This window comes from Hyaena hyaena, unplaced genomic scaffold (genome assembly GCF_003009895.1).
Source record: "Hyaena hyaena isolate Hyena2069 unplaced genomic scaffold, ASM300989v1 scaffold_57, whole genome shotgun sequence".
Taxonomy (NCBI): Eukaryota; Metazoa; Chordata; class Mammalia; order Carnivora; family Hyaenidae; genus Hyaena; species Hyaena hyaena.
The window spans coordinates 2,934,641-2,951,369 of record NW_024080690.1 but is presented as its reverse complement, the minus strand read 5'-3'; the positions used below and the strand labels follow the sequence as shown (position 1 = coordinate 2,951,369).

The following is a 16,729-nucleotide window of genomic DNA, read 5'->3' as shown; positions in this document are numbered from 1 at the left end:
TGAATAAGACTTAATATTGTAGTCAAAATATAGTCAGATGTATTTTAATAAAATTGGAGTCTTCTTAAATTATTATTGAAATGCAATTTGGAAAATACTGAAAATACTAGAGAGTATTTCAGAACACAGAATAGAAAACTTTAGAATTGAAAGAATTTGTCAATAATTGTAAGTTAAGAAAAGAATGTACAAGAAAATTCACAACATCAAAATCTAAGTGCCAAGCAAAGCATTGGCAGGTTGTGTGATTTCTGGAATTTGGTAAGTAGGCTAGAATGACTTTTTCATTTTAGGAAATATCTTTCATTGGTGTGGTAAAATGATACTATGAATAGATATAGTGATACCTTGCTTTTCTGAAAGGTATTTAGCCAGTAATTTCAAGGTTATGTACCTTAGAAGTATAAGTTTAAGCGTAAACAAAATATATAGAAACAAATAATGGATTAAATGAAAAAAATGGAAACAGAGTAAAATCTTACTCTCTTAGAGCCAAGCAGAAGTCACATAAGTTTTTGTACTTTATTTATAAGTGTCCTCAGCCCCTCAGGCAGTATCTGGTTTACATTTAACTTTGGATTGACCCATGACAAACTGGGTTATTTGGTTTTCTGACATTTATTCTATTTGAGTCTAATCTTTGCTGTATGTATACACACATGGTAGATGGATGAGAAGAAGGATGGGCCTGGTGGCAGTGGGAAAAGAAGAAAGAATCTTCTTTTGATGTGAGAATATAAAACCATTGTAGTTTGGGGCCACTTAGTACAAAAAGCAGACCGAGGTCTCTTCACAGCAGTAGTATGAGAGCATAGCACTGTAACTGATATTTCACCAGTGGCGTGGAGTCATTAAGAAAGGTAGAAATTATGAAATTATATAGTATTAACTGATCTGTTTAAGACAAGAGCATGTAGAATGTTTATAAATTGAATGGTGTCAGAAATAATTAAAAGTTACAAAGTTTTGGTTAACAAGAATGTTAATTCGTGCAGGACACTGTTCAGTGAGAGTTAAACATTGCTATTTGAGGTTGCATATATTGAATATTACACATTTATGGAAGTATGTAAGCAGCATTCTGTATGAACTTATTCGTGTAGAAATTATGTGCTTTTGATAGAATGTCTTTATTGTCCAAACTAGATTATATTTTTTAAAAAATTTATTATTTTTGATAGAGAGCACAAGTAGGGGAGGGGCTGAGAGAGGGGGAGATAGAGAATCCAAAGCAAGCTCTGTGCTGAGAGCCCGATGCAGGGCTCAAACTCACGAACTATGAGATCATGACCTGGGCCAGATTCAGATGCTTAACTGATTGAGCCACCCAGATGCCCCAAAACTAGAATATTTTGAGATCAAAATGGAGAGCTATTAATAATTGCTGGGGCAGTGGCTATAGATCAGTTCTGTCTCAGGTAAGCTGGACTGTTGGTTGGCTTATTTCTGGTCCACAATTAGTGAGCGAAAGCTGCCCTGATAGCTCTTGGAAGCCCTGTTGAATTCACTCGTCAGTTTAAATTTCAGATATGGGCAAAGTAATGTTTGCTCCCTCTGGCTGTTTAGTGAGAGTTCTCTTTTCAGAGTAATTGGCCCTTACACAGAAGTAGTTAAAAAACACTTTCTTACTCAAAGGGAAAAAGGAATGCCCACATGAGAAGCATACTAAAATTAATCTCTACTTTTAATAGTACAAACCTGTTTGCAAGCAATTAAGTTTATCCTGCCAAAAGAAATAGCTGTTCAGATGCTTGTCAAGTGGTACAGTGTCCACAGCGCTCCAGGAGGACCCAGTTATCACTCTGAGTGGAATTTATTTGTGACTTGTCTCATGAACTTGATGGGTTATAACACAGACCGCTTAGCATGGACCCGAAATGTAAGTACATGTAATTGTTTTTTTTTTTTTTTCCTGAGTTCTTCTGTTATTACCAATGTAATTTTTGCAAAATTGGTGATACAATATTTAGAGTATATAGCAGATCAGTTTACTAATAGGTATACTTTATTCAACAAAACAGAATAATACTAATGCTTATTGTGTCTGTCTACTATATGGTAAATCGAATGTCACTTAGTATTTAATGACAACATTTTACTAGTAATTATAATTACTAAGTTTTTATAACATGGTAAAGCATGTTTGACTCTGATTTCTCATTTCATGTTTGTAAAATGATTGCAAGTTATGCTAGGATTAGTAGTAATGATGTTGGTTTTATTAATGTAGAAACAATCACAAAGAAATCACAGACTCGTGATTTGCTCAAAACTGGGTCTAGACTGTGTCTTCTGATTCATGGCTTCTTCTCCGTAGCTCAGACTGTTTTCACCACAAATTGCTTGGTCTGTGGAGAGGAAGGTTTGATTTGAGGGTGACTTAGAGTTAAAGGACTTAGTCTAAATATCTATTCTGTTTAATTATGCAAGATTAGTTTCCATAATTGGTGGAACTGATTTCTAAATTCTTTAAGTTGATCAGTTGACAGTGATAACTTTTTATGAATTTGTCTCTCTTTTGGGGTTATCTTTCAGTTTGACTTTGAAGGATCACTTTCCCCAGTCATTGCACCCAAAAAAGCAAGGCCTTCTGAGACAGGATCTGATGATGTAAGCATTATTACTATTATTATTTGCTAATAAACATTAGTTTGTGGGTATTTGTACTGTACAGAAGTGGCATTCTTACTGATTTGTGTGTATTGCTCACATCTTTTGCTTTAATACTGAACAACTGTTATTTTGAAGGGCAGGATATGTTCTGTTTTCTGTGGTTATTCATTAATGATCTTTTAAAAATTACTGAGCATGCATAATGCTGCATGATTTGAGTTTGGATTTATAGATGTGTTACTACTAATTCTCTAATTTAGGTTCTCAGTCATATTAGAGTCCATGGTTATTCTTAGTGGTTCAAAAAAATTTTTTTAATTGAGGTATAATTTACATAAATGAAATGCCCAGATCTTAAGTTTACAGTTTGATCAAATGCACACTTACATAACCCACTCCCCTCTCAAAACACAAAACATTTCCATTATTCCATACAGTTTTTGTGGGCCATTTTTAATTATTCCCTTCCTCTAGAAACAACCAGTATGTGTTATTTTTGCCTGTTCTAGAACTTGATATAAATGAAATAATGTGGTACATAATCTTTGGTTTAAGTTTTCACTCAGCATGATGTTTTTGAGATTCATTTCCTATTGTTGCCAAGATTAGCAGTTTGTGCCTTTTTATTGATGAATAGCATGAATATACCATAGCTTATCTGTTTTCCTGATGATGGATACCTGGGCTATTTCTGTGATTTGACTATTAGGAATAAAGCTGCCACCAGCATTTAGTGACAAGTGATTGTGGACGCATATATATTTTCATTTCTTATGGATAAATACCATAGTGAAATTGTTGGGTCATTGCTGGTTCCCAAACTCATTGTCCTGCGTTACACTCTGACCAGTAATATATGAGAGTTCCTCTTGTTCTTCATCTTGGCTAACATTTGTAGTTGTCTCTTTCATTTTAATCATCTGAAGCTTTGCGCAGTGGCAGTATCGTAGCCAATGAGGTTTATCCAAGGCACGATTATTGCTAACTGAAAACATTTTAACCATTTGAGTGTGTATAAAGTCATTTCTCTTAGGTTTTCATTTGTCTTTTCCTGATGACTAATGATGTCAAACACCTCTTTATGTGCTTATCAGTTACTGACACATCTCTTTGTCAAGTTTTCTCCTCAAATCTTTGACGTATATTTTAATTGGATTTTTAAAAATATTTATTGAGCTATAGAGTTCTTTATATATTCTGGATATGAGTTCTTTGTCATGTTCATTTGGGGAATATTTTCTCTAAATATGTGCCTTAATAGTGTCTTTGGATGAGCAGATTAAAAAAAATATTAGTTATTCCTTTTATCAATTTTTTTTACTTTTTAAAAAAAGTTTTCTGTTTAGTGTTTATTGATTTTTGAGAGACAGAGCTTGAGTTGGGGAGGGGCGGAGAGAGAGGGAGACACAGAACCCAAAGCAGGCTCGAGGCTCTGAGCTGTCAGCACAGAGCCCTAGGTGAGGCTCACACCCACGAGCTGCGAAATCATGACCTGAGCCAAAGTCAGACGCTTAACCAACTGAGCCTTCCAGGAGCCCCTCCATGTTTTACTTCTATGGTTTGTTCTTTATCTCATCCAGGAGTTTAGTTTAGTTTTTTTGAGAGAGGGTATAGGTTCTCAAGGAGCAGAGAGAGAGAAAATCCCATTTTGGGCAGAGAGAGAGAGAGAGAAGTGGGGCTCATCTGGGGCTTGTGCTTTATCCAAGGTGGGGTGTGCTCACCCAAAGCGGGGCTCGAGCTCACCCGATGTGGGACTCAAACTCATGAACTGTGAGATCGTGACTTGAGCTGAAAGTCAGATACTTAACAACTGAGCCACCCAGGTACCCTGGTTCAAGAGTTTTTAAATTAGAATAACACACTGTATTAAACCTTAGAAAAGCATCAGGAAATTCTAAGACCTGAAAATAGCGTTAACTGTATTCTGTCAACCCAATACAGTAAATCAAAGTAGAAACCACAACAGACTCGGTACTTGGAAAATGTAGTACAATCAGTCTGAATATAAAATTAAGTTTATTAGGCTGTAATGCTAGCCCCAGCCTTTTATAAACATAGAAAAATAAACTAACGGGATGTAAGTAGACCTCTTGAACCCTTACCAAAAACACAGATCAGTGTAGTGGTCATTAAACTTGCCTGTCTACACTTCCTGCTTTTCATTCTTTTTGCTTCATAGGAAATCACCCAAGATAATCATCTTTGTCAGTCTCTGTATAAGTAGTGGAATTCTTCCTCTGTAGTCCCTTTCCTGAAAGGGCATGATTAAATTTTTTCAAATGTGTTTTGAAGTGGCTTGTCTTAATGTCTGTTGCTGGCATCCGGAAGTTGCTTAGCTGTTTTGATGTGGGTCCTAATTTTTAAGTATTGTGATTTTTTTTTTCCAACTTAATGTGAAAATGGAACTCAAATTGTTTTAATGATGACATTACAAGGAGGTGTTATTTAAAAAATTAATATTTTCTTTATTTTTCTCAGGATTGGGAGTATTTACTGAATTCAGACTACCACCAGAATGTTGAGTCTCATCTTTTGAATAGATCTTTATGTTTGAATCCTTTGGAAGTTTCACAGATGAAGGATGAAGATTTTTCACAGAATCTCATTCTGGATTCCTCTACACTTCTGTTTACTCATATACCTGCAATTTTTTTTGTTCTTCACCTTGTCTACGAGGAGCTGAAGTTGAATACTCTAATGGGAGAAGGAATTCGTTCACTTGTCGGCCTTCTTGTTCAATTGGCAAGGTAAATACTGTTTGTAGCTTAGAAAATTCTAAGAGGTCCTTAGAGAATTTCATCTCAGCCATGAATATCGTATAGGAACCTTGAAAATAAATTTCTGAAATCTACCTTTTTGAAAACCAGAACTTTTTGTATAAACCACAGAAGTGTTTAAAGGTACTGGCTCTGAAAAGGCCTTGTGGCCCGTTAATGGGGTTCCTAGTCTTCATCTTAAGATTGGTGGGAGGTCACAGAAGTTGTGTTAAACAACAGATATGATTTGCTCAGCTCTTTGTTTTGACAAGATGACTGGCTACACTGTGGTGGAGGTTCTGTAATAACACCTGGCTGTTTTGTAATAATACCTACAATCAAGTTGGAGATACAGTTAACACAATTGTAGTTAACATACATAAATTGTAGGTATTATGATCTTGATAAGGAAACTTATCCAGAATTGTCTCTAAGAACATGAATGTTGTTTGCTGGTGTGGGCTCTTTTTGCTGTGTTTTTGTTGTCTCAGTCTGTGGTTGTGCCTGTCTTTGGGACTCTTGTAATGTATCCACAATAAGATTGTGTTTGGCACTGAATTCTAAAGGTCATATTTAGGTGTTGTTACAGCCATTGTGACCCTTGGTGATAATATAAAGTTGAATTTGAATTGAAATGTCAACCTCTGAGTTAAGATTATAGTACATTTTCTAATTTCTCTGATCCCCCTCAAAATTCTGAAATTCTCTTCTGAGATGTGGCAGTTTTGATGGTTGCTTTCTCTTAGGACAAATCATTACTGTCATGGAAATTCTTTTTTGTAATGAAACGATTTCCAAACCATAATCATGACTTTCTGAAATAAATAATGTTTTACATTTTACAAAAGATGTTTTTTACATACATATATTATTTGATCTTTAAAACTTCTGAGTGGGGACTTCCCTACTTTCTAGAAGAAATTACTGAGGTTCATAGAGATAACTTGCTGAAGATCACAAAACTAGTGAATAATCAAGGAGAAACTAGTTTTACCCATATAAACTTTATCTAGCAAAAGGAGTTTGGGTTGCATATGTCATATTGGGCACTTTAAGGTCCAGAAATAAAAAGACTCTAGATTTGATGATCTTCTTTGTCATGAGTTTTTAAATCAAAAAGTTGAACCAATGAATCCTAACTCTGTGGGGGAAAATATGTTAATACCTTTCTTGTGATTTCTTTTTTATATGCTGTTATTATTTTAGGGACTTAAAATTGGAGCCTTATGTAGATCATTACTATAGAGATTACCCAACACTTGTCAGAACTACTGGACAAGTGTGCACAATTGATCAAGGTAAGTGTTTGTGTCATTAAAGATTTTTTAAGCAGTGAGTGACATTTGCTTGTGTCTTTCTTGGTGAATAGCCGAAGATATATTTTTTACCATTAGTCTCTTAGAGGTGATATCTTTCCACTAGGTAGATTTCAGTTTGTACTATTTGATCTCTGACTGGTAGTAAGAGATAACATTAACTTTTTCGTGTGTGGGAAAAATTTTACCCATCCCTAAATGCTAAGGCGGCTTTACCCCAGACCTGTCTAATTAGTAGCCACTAACCATGTTATTTAAATTAATTCATACTGAACATTCAGTTCTTTAGTTGCACTAGCCACATTTCAGTAGCTACATCAGACTAGAGGATGCCATATTGGATAGTATAAGTATAGAACATTTCCATTACCACTCTTTTATCCTAAACCTTGAGCTACAGAGACTTAAGATTGGGGCCCAGGTATTAGCGTGGAATCCTCAGTGTTTCTTGTTTTCTCACCTTTAGGATTAGGGCAGAAATTTTTGATTAGAATCTTTATGTGCCTTGAGAACACGGATTTGCTAAATTTCAAGGATGGGATAAAGTAGTAGTCATATAGAATCTACGTATTTACTGTGGTAGAAAACATGAGGCGTTTTGGAGAATATGGGAAGACATTCTGATTGTTTCCAAATGACAGATTCTGTTGATCATTTTCCCTGTAGAACAAAATGGCATTGTCTTCATGTAGTCTTGTGTCTTTATCAACATTTATTTAATTCTGAAGGTCAGACAGGATTTATGCATCATCCATCATTTTTTGCTTCTGAGCCACCAAGTATTTATCAGTCGGTGAGTTCTTGTCTGAAGGGTGAAGCAATGCCGCCCTATCCTTACCTCCCTGGAATCTGTGAAAGAAGTAGACTTGTAGTCTTGGTATGTATTGCCTTACTTGTTTATTTTTTTCTTTTTAAACTTAATGTTTACAATTATACAAAAAATTCAGCTGTTTTTCATTTTTGTGTACATGTCTGTGAATTTCAGCATATGTATAGATTCACCAACATAATTAGGACACAGAATAGTTCCATCACCCTGCAAAGTTCCCACACGCTTTTGAGATTCATCCAAGTTGTTGTCTGTGTCAGCAGTTCATTGCATTTAATTGCTGAGTGCTAGTCCATCATGTGTTACCCATTCCCCCAATGAAGATATTTGGGTTGGTTCCAGTCTTTGGAAATTATGAATACAACCCCTGTAAACATTCATGCCTAGGTTTTAGTGTGAACATAAGTTTTCATTTCTCAAGGATAGATACCCAAGGGTGGGATCGATGGTCATACAGTATTTTTCAGAGCAGCCATACCATTTTCCATTCTCACCATCAATTGTGAGAGTTCCATTTTCTCTACATTCTTGTCAGTGATTGGTATGGTCATGATTTTTATTTATTTTAGTTTTTTTTGGAGTTTATTTATTGTTTTGAGGGAGAGAGAGTGTGTGTGTGTGAGCGTGAGCATGCACATGAGCAGGGGAGGGGCAGAGAAAGGGAGAGAGAGAAAGAGAATCCCAAACAGGCTCTGCACTATCAGTGCAGACCTGGATGGGGGGCTCAAACTCACGAACTGTGAGATCATGACTTGAGTCAAAATCCAGAGTTGGACCCTTAACTGACTAAGTCACCGAGGCACCCCTGGTTATGATTTTTAATTTTTGCCATTCTGATAGACGTGTAGGAGTATCTCATTTGGGTTTTAATTTGTATTTCCTTAATGGCTAATGATGTTTTGAGAGTTCTAGATAGGAGGTTTTGTTAGCTGTATGGATTGTAAATATTGTTCTGGTTTGTAGCTGTCCTGTCTCATCATTTTCTTGTTTCTTTTGCAGAGCAAAATGTTTAATTTTGTTGCATATAGTTTATCCAGTTTTTCTTTTATGGATAGTGCTTTTAGTGTCCCAAGATTTCATTATTTAACTTCAGGTCACAGTTACTTTCTCCTGTGTTTTTTCACAGATGTTTCATAGTTTTTTGCTTTACACTTAGATCTAGAATCCATTCTGATATTTTATTTTTTTTACATTTATTTTTGAGAGACAGAGTGAGACAGAGTGTGAGCAGGGGAGGGGCAGAGAGAGAAGGAGACACAGAATCTGAAGCAGCCTCCAGGCTGTGAGTAAGCAGTCAGCACAGAGCCCGACGCAGGGCTCAAACCCATGAACCGTGAAATCATGACCTGAGTCGAAGTCGGACGCTCAACTAACTGAGCCACCCAAGCTACCCAGGGGCCCCTGATAATTTTTTTTTAATAGGATGTGAGATTTAGGTTGAGGTTTTTATTCCATTTGGATGTCCAATTCTTTTAACACCATTTGTTGAGAAGACTGTCCTTTCTCAGTTGTTGCACTTTTGTCAAAAATTAGTTTGCTGCATTTTTGTGGGTCTGTTTCTGTGCTTTCTGTTGTAGTTTGTTGATCTGTGTTGCTGTCCACACTGCCTTGGTTGCTGTAGCTGTATCGTAAGTCTTAAAATTGCTTAGTGTGACTTTTCCTTTCATTCTTCTTCTTTTTCAAACTTGTTTTATTGTATGTATGTATCTTTCAAGTTTTTATTTAAATTCTAGTTAACATACAGTGTAATATTGGTTTCAGAAGTAGAATTTAGTGATTCATCACTTACATACAACACCCAGTGCTCATCAACAGATGCCCTCCTTAATACCCATCCCCCTTTTAACCCATCCCCCTGCCCACCTCCCATCCAGTATCCTTTATTCAGTTAGTTCATGTCTGAGTTCAAACCTTTAGATGAAATGAAGGACTTTGGTAAAGGTGAGTTCCTTCACGTTCCCATTCTCTGGTCCTTCTTGCTGGAACAGACTGCTTTCAGGTCTTTTGTGGACCTTTCCAGAGATGGGGCCTTCCCAGGCTTATAGGAGAATTCCATGCTTTTGTCTCTTCCACAAATATCTCTGGACTATAAATGTCTATATATCCTGCTCATCTTTTCTTTTATTCTATATCCTGCTTTGCTTCATGTGGAAAAAGGCTTCAGAGCCCGCTGTGGCTCTGAAACAGACATGCAGAAGAGTGACTCTGCTTTTTTTTAAAAAAAAAAAGTCAGATATACACCACATATTTATATATGTATTTACTTTTATATATGTATTTATAATATTTTAACTTTTTTTAATGTTTTTTAAAAAAATTATTTCTGAGAGAGAGAGAGAGAGACAGCGTGAGCGGGGGAGGGTCAGAGAGAGAGAGGGAGATACAGAATCTGAAGCAGGCTCCAGGCTCTGAGCTAGATGTCAGCACAGAGCCCGATGCGGGACTCGAACCCACGAACCGTGAGATCATGACCTAAGCTGAAGTTGGATGCTCAACCAGCTGAACCACCCAGACATCCCCCTTCAGAATATTAAGAGCAGGTTAATTCCAGAACTTTTTCATCCCTTGATGCTTATGTGGAAACATTTAAGTGAAACCACCAAATATGTTGGTACCGTCCAACTCTGCTGGGTGGAGGGAGACTTGATGTGTATCTAGCCACAAAGGGGAGCCAGAGAATTACAAATATACCAAGTTGGTCAGCCTCCAACTTAAATTGTTAGTCAACTTTGTGGATACTTGTATTATGACTTTTCTTTGTTAGATATGATGTCACTTAGGTTCAGGACTGTGTCATTTGCAGTGCTTATATTGGTTTATAATAAAGATTTTAAGATTCTCTTTCATTGTAGTAAATTTTTTTTTTTTTTTTTTTTACAAATAGTTTATTGTCAAATTAGTTTCCACATAACACCCAGTGCTCATCCCCATGAGTGCCCTCCTCCATGCCCATCTCCCCTCCCCCTATTGTAATAAAATTTTAATGGAATCATGCTACTTTCTTTGAAAAGAAAAAAAAAGCTTAGTGCAGGTATAGGTATTGGTGTAGTAGCAAGTAGCAAATATTCACATGAGAACTCTGAAGGCCACAGTGGAGAACGGTGTGGGTTAGGGTTCACCTAACCAGAAACAACCCAAGTGCCCATCAGTTTACAAATGGAGAAAGCTTAGTTCATCTGTATAACAGAATACTACTCAGCAATAAAAAGAAACAAACTACTGATGCATGCAATACTGTGAATGAATCTCAGAGGCATGCTAAGTTAAAGAAGTGGGGCACAGAAGTTTACATATTCTAAGATTCCATTTCTGTGATTTTTTTTTAAATTTTTTTTTTAATGTTTTATTTCTAGGAGAGAGAGAGAGACAGTGTGAGCAGGGGAGGGTCAGAGAGAGAGGGAGTCACAGACTCTGAAACAGGCTCCAGGCTCTGAGCTAGCTGTCAGCACAGAGCCCGATGCGGGGCTCGAACTCACGAACCGCGAGATCATGACCTAAGCGAAAGTCGGACGCTTAACCGACTAAGCCACCCAGGCGCCCCATCTGTGATATTTTTGAATAGGCAAAACTATAGGGAAAGACAACAGGAGTTGTTTCCCGCACTGAGTGTAGGAGTGGGTTGATTACAGAGGGTACAAGGGAGCTTTTCGATGTGATACAAGTGTTCCATATCATGATTGTAGTGGTGATTATATTATTGTATGTGGTCAACACTCAAAGCTGTACACCTAAAATGGATGCATTTTCCTGTGTGTAATTATATGTCATTCGTTTCCAAGAATAATGTTAATTTTCTCCTTATGCAGAGTATTGCACTCTACATCCTTGGTAATGAGAGTTCTGTTTCTGATGAATCCTCACAGTATTTATCCAGAATAACTATAGGTAAGTCAGTGTAATGTTAGGCTTCCAAAACGAATTTTTTTCTCCAAAACACTTTTTTACCAATGTTGATATCAGAATTGAGATTAAAAAATTAAAAATGTCCTAAGTATTTGTTCTAGAGGCCACATCTTACCTCATTTTAGTGGTGGCCTTTTGCACTGTTCTTGTCTGTGGTTCACAGCTAATATTCAGAGACCCAGAGTACTTCAGACCTAACAAATTTTACATTTTTTTCAATGTATATGAAAAGGACTATTTTAGCCTCAGGGAAATTATTATACTTTCCAGCCTGCCAGAGGACTACTGACTTTTTTTGTGAAGTTGTTTGAATTTTTATTTCCACATGTCTTCTACCTGTTATATGTTCTCTTTATCAGGATAACTTTCAAAATAAAATTTCCTTTTCATTGCCTTTTAGCTCCCCAGAAGTCACAAGCAGAACAAGAAGAAAGCAGGTGACTTTTATTCAGATAATGCTCTCATATTAAAAATATAAAACACTATTGTGTTTTACTATTCTTTTTAATAATTTTGTGTTTTATTCTCTTACAGGTTTAGTTTTAGGCATTCTACATCAGTTTCTAGTCTAGCTGAACGATTAGTTGTCTGGATGACTGATGTAGGTAAGGTAATCTCTGTTACTTTTTATGTGTCTTTGAGATGCTGGTGAGAACCCCCTGCTTTCCCCAGACACCTCCTTCCTCAGTAGGCCGTGCCACTTCACAGCGAGCTAGACCTGGGAAGCAGGAGAAGAGAGGGGCTCTCGCTCTGTGAAAGGGTCCTGCAGGACGAGTGTTATGGCCCATCAAGCCTCACTTCCTTTCCCTGACCATGTCATACCTTTCATATAATAATACCAGCTCTTTCTCTCTTGATGGGTAAGAAATGTTTGTTTGCCATTCACCTTAGGTCACTTGAAGCTGTGGCTATGTGGACTGGGCTCAGAATGGAGAACTGTAATCATTACACATACAGACTTGAAGCCATTGTAATACTCCGATATCAGAAGGGAGTATTTGTGCCCAGTTGTAAAAGTAATTGTACAAACATTTCAGGGTGTGCTTTTGAAGAGTATAGGTTAGTGACTTAGGCTCCAAGATGAGGAGATAGCTGGAAAGAGGGAAGGGGAGGAAAGGAGTTTCCTGTTCTTTTCCTGAAGCCAGTGCTCTTAGGGTTTAAATGGAGTAAAATACTAAAGACTATTTTTTTTGAAAATGAAGAACTAAAAAAATTTTAAATTATGACAGTGTTATAGGGTAATATAAATAATGGTGTAATGAAAATTACAGGATATCTGAGTTCTTAAAGAATATTCTGAAGGACTTAGTTTTTTACTGTTTTTTAATGCTCCCTTGAAAATTACAATATTATTGTATAGTATTACAGATAAGATGCCTGTGCTGAAAAATATTAGATGAGTTAGTTCCGTCCATTTGTATGTCATATGTTATTTAATAAAAGCGTTATTCTCATAGAAGGAAACATTTTTACCTCAATAGTTAATCAACTTCCAATATAAATAATATATAATAGTATAAAAGTTAGAAAATCTTTATAGAAAATATAAATTTTAATAATACTGAGGACTTTAAAATTTTAAATATGAACTATTTATAAAAGAATATATAAAATGTGTATGTTTAGAGAATAATAATAAAGTGAACATTGTTGTGCGCTGGTCACCTACCATTATAAGTAGAGCATTGCTAGTGTAGTAGAAGAGGTTTGCATGTCTGCTTCATGTGGTATCTTTCTCTCACACAGCCTACTGTGCAGGTAACCACGGCCCTACCTAAGTTTTTCATTTCTTCCCCTCATTCTTTTTTTTTTTTTTTTTTAATATTTATTTTTGAGAGAGAGAGAAGGGGGAAGGGGCAGAGAGAGAGGAAGACACAGCATCTGAAGCAGACTCCAGGCCCTGAGCTGTCAGCACAAGGTGTGATGTGGGGCTCAAACTCATGAACTGCAAGATCATGACCTGAGCCAAAGTCGGTTGCTTAACTGACTGAGCCACCTAGGTGCCTCATTCCCTCATTACTTTAATAGTTTTATCATCTTTATCTATTGCTTGGTGTTATAGGTCTTTGAACTTCATATAAATGAATATAGATATAAATTATTTTTTCACTCAATTCATCCGTATTAACTCAGGTAGCAGTAGATCATTCATTTTCACTGCTATATACTCTCTTGTTTGAATATATCCCAGTTTATTCTGTTGATAGCAGTTGGGCTGTTCCCTCCCTATCCTTTTTTCATGATAGTGAGTGAATAGTGTTGCTAATCAATATTTTAATACTTGTGTCCTGGTGCACATGTACGCAAATTTCTGTATAGTTCTTAATGGACCATAAAGGGTGGACCTATGTGTATATGCTGCGTGTTTTCCAAAGTGATTGTACCACTACCAGCTGTGGATGGGAATTACTATTATTCTACATAGTTGCCAACACTTGGTGTTGATTTACTTTAATATTTGTCTCTCAAGTGAGTGTGAAACTATATATTTAGTAGTTTTAATTTGAACTTTTCCTGATCACTCAGGAAATAGAACATCTTTCATATGTTTATTGACCGTTTGTGTTTATTTTTTGAGAAATGTCTTTTTGTTCTTCCTTTCTGTTGGGTTGTTTCTCTTTTTCTGAAGGTTTTTAGTTCTTTTAAAGAGACCTTTTATACTAATACCTGATGTTAAGACACTAGTCTGGTAGTAAGGTGAATGAAATCGATTTCTCTTTTATTTGTCAGGATAGATATTGATTAACTTCAGTCAGAGGATAATTGGGACAGTGGCAGGTCTGATTGAAAAATGTTCTCCTTTCCTTTCATCACAAGGTTTCACTTTAAGAGACTTGGAAACTCTTCCCTTTGGAATTGCTCTTCCCATCAGAGATGCAATTTACCATTGTCGTGAACAGCCTGCTTCCGACTGGCCAGAAGCTGTCTGTCTCTTGATTGGAAGGCAGGATCTGTCCAAGCAGGCCTGCGAAGGAAACTTACCCAAAGGGAAATCTGTGAGTATCAATATAGAAAGTTAAAAGTTCAGGTTTAGTCTCAGAATCAAAGTAGAAATCTTCATTTTTCTCTTAAGTCTTTTTCTAAGTGTATATATCAGTTTGTCTTTTATGTTTTATGCCATGGGGTTTATAATTGGGCAGGTATTCTTATTTATAAATTGACATGGGAACAGAGATTTTGTGAAGACCGTGTTTTGCCTGACTTTGCTTTGAGTTAGGATAAGCGGTGAGCGTGTACATCCAGTACTGTGCCTCTTCTCTACTTGTTGGGAGAGAAATTGGTAATTAACTACTTTGTTAGTTAATAGCCTCAATATGAATATGTAACTATTTTCTCTTTTCTACTTTTTTTGATGTGTTGAATTTCTTGAATTTAACCTTTTAAATAGATATAAATACATCTGTTTAATCCCATAAAACTGAAGCACCAGGAAAGGGTTTTTTGGGTGCTGGGATAGGAGACACTAAAGTTGTTTAGAAGATGTCTTAGATTATCCTTCCTGGAATTCTGTCCTTTGTCAGTCTTCCAATCTGCTTTTACTTTATTTAAATAAATTTTATATATTTACTTTTAGAGAGAAAGTGTACGCACGTACACCTGCATGTGAGGGAGGGGCAGAGACAGAGGGAGAGACAAAGAATCAAGCAGGCTCTGTGCTGTTAGCGTGGACCCTAACGCGGGTCTTGAACTCACCAACGGAACTGTGTGATCATGACCTGGGCCAAATCCTAGAGTTGAACGCTTAACCAGCTGAGCCACCCAGGCGCCCCTAGTTTGCTTTTATAAAGAATGGGTTCTGAGAAGACTACCAACAGAAAATGAAATATATCATTGCTCTCTAATGATCTCTCTTTTTAAATTCAGTCTCTTTTAGAACTTAAAAATGGAATTTCTGCTACTTCTTCTAGAATTCTATTTAGCTTAAAAAAAACAAACAAACAAACAGCATTGCGTTACCCCGAGGGTACCCAGAAAGGATTCTGGGATGGTTTTTCCACTCCAGGTGACTCTTCTACTTTGTTTATATCCCTAAGAGAATAGCACAAATGTGCCTCATCACTTACTAGCTTTTGAACATATTAATGAAAATGTAACTATTTATAATCCACATTAGGTCTTAAGCTATTAATGCTTCTTTGGAGCTTCAGAGTCTGTGTCACAACTTGCCTGCTGGGTCTATGACAGAAGCTGTTCCCATGGGATCCCTTCTCCAGCAGCGCTGGCCCAGCATATCTGGCTTTTTATCTATACTTGTGTAACATTTCTTAGTTGAATTACTATTTGTCCTGTTCTAAACAGAAAACCAATCTTTTTTTTTTTTTTTTTTGCTAATAATATGGTGATCCTTTCCCAAGATAAATTTTATTTTATTTTTATTATTTATTTATTTATTTATTTTTAAAAAATGCTTTATTTCTTAGAGAGAAAGAGAGAGAGAGAGAGAGAGGGCAGGGGAGGGTCAGAGAGAGAAGGAGACACAGAATCTGAAACAGGCTCCAGGCTCTGAGCTGACTGTCAGCACAGAGCCCAACGCTGGGCTCCAACCCACGAACCGTGAGATCATGACCTGAGCCGAAGTCGGACGCTCAACCGAGCTACCCAGGTGCCCCTCCCAAGATAAATTTTAGCATTTAGACCTGTTTTGCTACTATTAGTGAGAGCAGTTTAACATCATTAGCACTAAAACCAAATGATATTGATAATCTTTGATTTGTATTCAGTATGATCTTAAGTAATTCTGTCTAAATTCAATTTGTTCAGTTACCTGAGGCTACCTTTTATAACTAATCTATTTTCAGTTTATTTGCCATTTGGGTCTATATTTTATAGCTAACTCACCCATTAGAATATAGTTTCTTTTAAAATTAGTTGTTCCATAGGAGCCATAATGAATATTTATGAACTAAGTAAGAGGGATTAGTTGGTCATATCTGCTATTATTTATTTTCAGGCTAATGTTGCTTGCACATTAAATGTTGTGAAACTTTAGCATTTTAAATGGAATTAATTTTTTGTTAAAGGAGTATAAAATTCTTGAGAGAAAATTGAGAACATTTCATGCTGTTCACATCTAGGTTGAAGTGTGATTGATTTAGACGGGGAAGGCTCATATGAAAGCACATGCTGAGCTTCTGAGAAAGAATGATAATCAAGGGATTAACCTTCCTCGTTTGTTTTGCTGCAGTCCGATTAAGAAAGTTAAGAAACATCCTTATAAAAAAGTGAAAATCAGTTATGATCCATTTAAGTACTAAAGTAAGAAAGTACTGTTAACTTCCTCTAGTCCTTGCTGTATGTCGTTGCAGGTTGTT

At 36.4% G+C, this 16,729-nt stretch overlaps 1 protein-coding gene and 1 pseudogene across 2 annotated transcripts in view; both read left to right on the top strand.

The window, feature by feature from the left end:
- Nucleotides 1-16,729, top strand: part of ANAPC1 (anaphase promoting complex subunit 1) — a 94,236-nt gene that overhangs the window by 30,235 nt on the left and 47,272 nt on the right. For both annotated transcript variants that reach the window (XM_039231746.1, XM_039231747.1), the window contains 9 exons: nt 1,692-1,879; nt 2,536-2,610; nt 5,092-5,360; nt 6,576-6,667; nt 7,414-7,562; nt 11,321-11,399; nt 11,818-11,854; nt 11,952-12,022; nt 14,235-14,413. In XM_039231746.1, the coding sequence (XP_039087677.1) occupies nt 1,692-1,879; nt 2,536-2,610; nt 5,092-5,360; nt 6,576-6,667; nt 7,414-7,562; nt 11,321-11,399; nt 11,818-11,854; nt 11,952-12,022; nt 14,235-14,413 (1,139 nt within the window). The remainder of the gene's footprint in view (nt 1-1,691; nt 1,880-2,535; nt 2,611-5,091; nt 5,361-6,575; nt 6,668-7,413; nt 7,563-11,320; nt 11,400-11,817; nt 11,855-11,951; nt 12,023-14,234; nt 14,414-16,729) is intronic.
- LOC120231614 lies at nt 3,538-3,766 on the top strand (annotated as a pseudogene).